The sequence below is a fragment of the Lissotriton vulgaris genome, chromosome 4_1, assembly GCF_964263255.1.
Source record: "Lissotriton vulgaris chromosome 4_1, aLisVul1.2, whole genome shotgun sequence".
Lineage (NCBI taxonomy): Eukaryota > Metazoa > Chordata > Amphibia > Caudata > Salamandridae > Lissotriton > Lissotriton vulgaris.
In genome coordinates, this window is record NC_141691.1 from 2066841640 (window position 1) to 2066844783 (window position 3144).

Sequence of the window (3144 nt, forward strand, 5' to 3'; positions counted from 1 at the left end):
GGAAAATGCAGGGGAGCGGGAGCTGCGCGGGGAGAGGCATAAAACTCTATGTGATACCCTTGTACTGTTTGTAACACCCAGGGATCGGATGTGAGTTCTCGCCACCTTTGAAGAAAGAGAGCCAACCTGCCTCCCACCATGTGTTCTGATGCACATAGATCTCGTACCTGAGTAGGAATTGTCTCCTGAGTTATTCTGCTGTCCTCTATAGTTTCCTCTCTGACCTCTGCCACGACCTCCTCGATTGCGGGAGGGGTAGAAATTGGGTCATTGATTGCCTCTGCCTCTCTGCTCCGCTCCACGCGAGGTCTGATTAAAACCTCGGCCGGACCCTCGACCTCTTTGACGTCCGGCCCTGTCAAAAACACCGGTGTGGAACACCTTTCTGATGTTTGTTTGCGCTTTATCTAAAGCGGAGAAGGTGGCAACGTACTTGCCCATTTCCTTCACAAATTTATCTCCAAAAAGCATCCCATTAGCCAGGGAACCCGCCTCAGTGGGGGCCATCTCCGCCAATTGGGAATCGATTCTCATAAGGAAAGAGCGCCTCCGCTCCGTGGAAAGGGCTACATTAGCATTCCCCAAGAAACACATGGCCCGTTGTGCCCATTCCAGGACATCTGACACGTCCAGGGGCACATTTTGCTCCTTCGCCTTAACTGCGGCATCCAGAATTTTCATGAGGGGTCCCGAAACGTCTAGCAACTTGTCTTGGCACCCACGCCATGCCCTATCCAGCCCCTTCTTGGGATCCTTTGCAAACTTCCTCATGAACGCCGCCATATTGGGGTCCAAGTCAGGCGTCTCTGCTACCTTGCCAGTCAAAGAGGGTCTGGGACATTCAGATCTCAAAGTGGTCCTAAATCCACCTTCAAAGCCCTGACGCAAATTATTACCAACATAATGCGCCACTTCAGGACAGGGCACCCATTCCGTAGATCTAGGGTGCACAATGCTATTGGGGTCAAACAACAAGGTCTTAGGGGCTTGGCTATCATCCGCCTTGTATGCTGTGTGCTTCACCTTTTTGCTTTTCTTCCTGGAAGCCACTGATTCCACCTCCGAATCCGAGGTATCCGGCGGGGATGGGGAAGTGTCCCCCGAAGTACAGTTAGCCATTGAGCCATGATCCCTTATGACATTCCTGGCCATCTGTGCCAACACCTGTCCCGAGGGAGTGGAGGTATCACCCTTACGGGCTGATTTAAACTTTCTCTTGCCATATTTCTGCAGGGGTTTAGTAAAAGGCTTGAGGGTCTTGATTAGGGCTTTATTAACTGACCCCTGGACATGAGTATCCAGGGCCTCCACCAAATTTTCCTCCAACTGTTCTTCCTGTGGCTCATACTCTTCATATTCATTATATTCGACCCATTGGTCACCCTCCTCGGCATAGTACGCCATAGCTCTAAAGCTGGGAGGTAAGGAGGAAAATCTCAAGGGGGGGAGCAGCCCAGGGGTGCCTCAAACACACACACACCAAAGTCCAAATATCACCACACCGTGAGGCAAACCTTAAAGGTGGAAGGAGACCCCTCTTATCTGCACACAAATGCTCCCCTCGAGCCTGGCTCGGATCCGGACACACTCCGGTTAGCGTTCTGTGAGGCCAAGGATTGATGCAGAGCTGATAAACGAGATGCGCGAGGCAACCGGCAACTCAAAACGAAAGTCGGCGCCTCGCGCATGCGCACAGCGTATGGGGCCCGAACTCGCCTGCTCCTTGTGCGCGAGAGACTTGCGTCTGCCTCCTCCTGCTCCACCGCCCCCTGTCGCGCACAACACGCTCCGCCGAATCGCGCTACACGCGCACGCTCAAAGTACTCAAAAACGGCGATAAACACCTAACGGCGATAAACACATAAATCACTAACGGGGCAATACCAGTGAAAGCGCTCAAGCGCCACAACTGCAAATACCCCGCAAATGCCAATACCAATAACCACATAGAAAGTATGGGAAAAGGCACTTAACTCGCTGCTGCAGCAGCAAAGAAAGAGGAGGCCTTCCTGTTTACAGAGACTGTTATGTGTTGGACTAGACAGTGATTGGTGCAGACTAGTGGAGGGGATTGTCCTTCCGGGGTCATGCCAGTTTAAAGTTTTATTGGTTGCTGTTTTTGTCAGTAAAGATTAGAGAAGCATAATCCTCGCCTCCGTGGACTGACATAGAATTATGACTCCAGCGGCAAACCGCTAGAATTTCTCAGCATCGAATTGATGATCGTGGATAACAAAGTAATTGCTAAGAATTGGAAACTTGATGGATTAATAAACATAGGTATGTCCCTTTGATTGTTCCTGTTAAAATGTACATCATAGATTATAAATTGCGTTTGAACAGAGGAGAACCAGTTAGAGACATGTATTAATTTTATGTCTGGGATATTATTTGCAGAATGGAGATAGGCAGGAGGTTAACTAAATGTGTTTACAGAGCAAATTAATATAGCCTTATAGCCCGCCGTAGAGGGCTATACCGGCTATTAAAGGCCCTCTCCAGCGTTAAAGGCCCCGAGCCGAAGGCGAGGGCCTTTAACAAGGGAGAGGGACTTTAATAGCGGTATAGCCCATCTACGAAGGGCTATAAGGCTATTAGAACATTCTGTTACTAGAGGACAGAATGTTCTAACAAAAAAAATCAAGCCTTTTGGGAGGGTGAGGGGATTGGAATCCCCTCAGGTTCCCTGAAGCCTTTGTTCACAGTCCGAGCTGTGAACAAAGAAACATTGGAATGTTGGAGCTCCAGGCTTATACCAGCCATTATAAGCTCAGAGCAGTCCATTGTTTTCAATGGAGCTCCCAACATTCCAATGTTCTAATAATGAATTATGCTTTTTGTTGTATAAATGGACTTGTGAATATATATCATGTAATGTACATTCTAATACTGATCAGTATGTATATATATTTTCCTTGCAGCCCTGATGACGTCCATCACAGGACGAAACATGTAGGCTGGCAAGAATGATTTGATCTTGAACAAAAGATGCTGTGATTTGCGGTTGTGAATAAAATTAACACTTCACAACGAAGACCTGCCTGACAACCTCTTTTTGTTTATGAATTAAGCTATTGAGAAAACTTTGTTCTGGACTGAAATATTTGTAGCGAATTTGAGAGTGTTCCTTCTCATTTGTAGCAA

General features: G+C 48.0%; 1 protein-coding gene across 1 annotated transcript; it reads right to left on the minus strand.

Annotated features, from left to right (window-relative positions):
- Window positions 1–267: 267 nt before the first annotated feature.
- LOC147725005 (uncharacterized) lies at window positions 268–1404 on the minus strand. The gene has a single exon (XM_086918145.1). It carries the CDS (start codon window positions 1402–1404, stop codon window positions 268–270), a length of 1137 nt encoding a protein of 378 aa, XP_086774271.1.
- Window positions 1405–3144: the final 1740 nt, after the last annotated feature.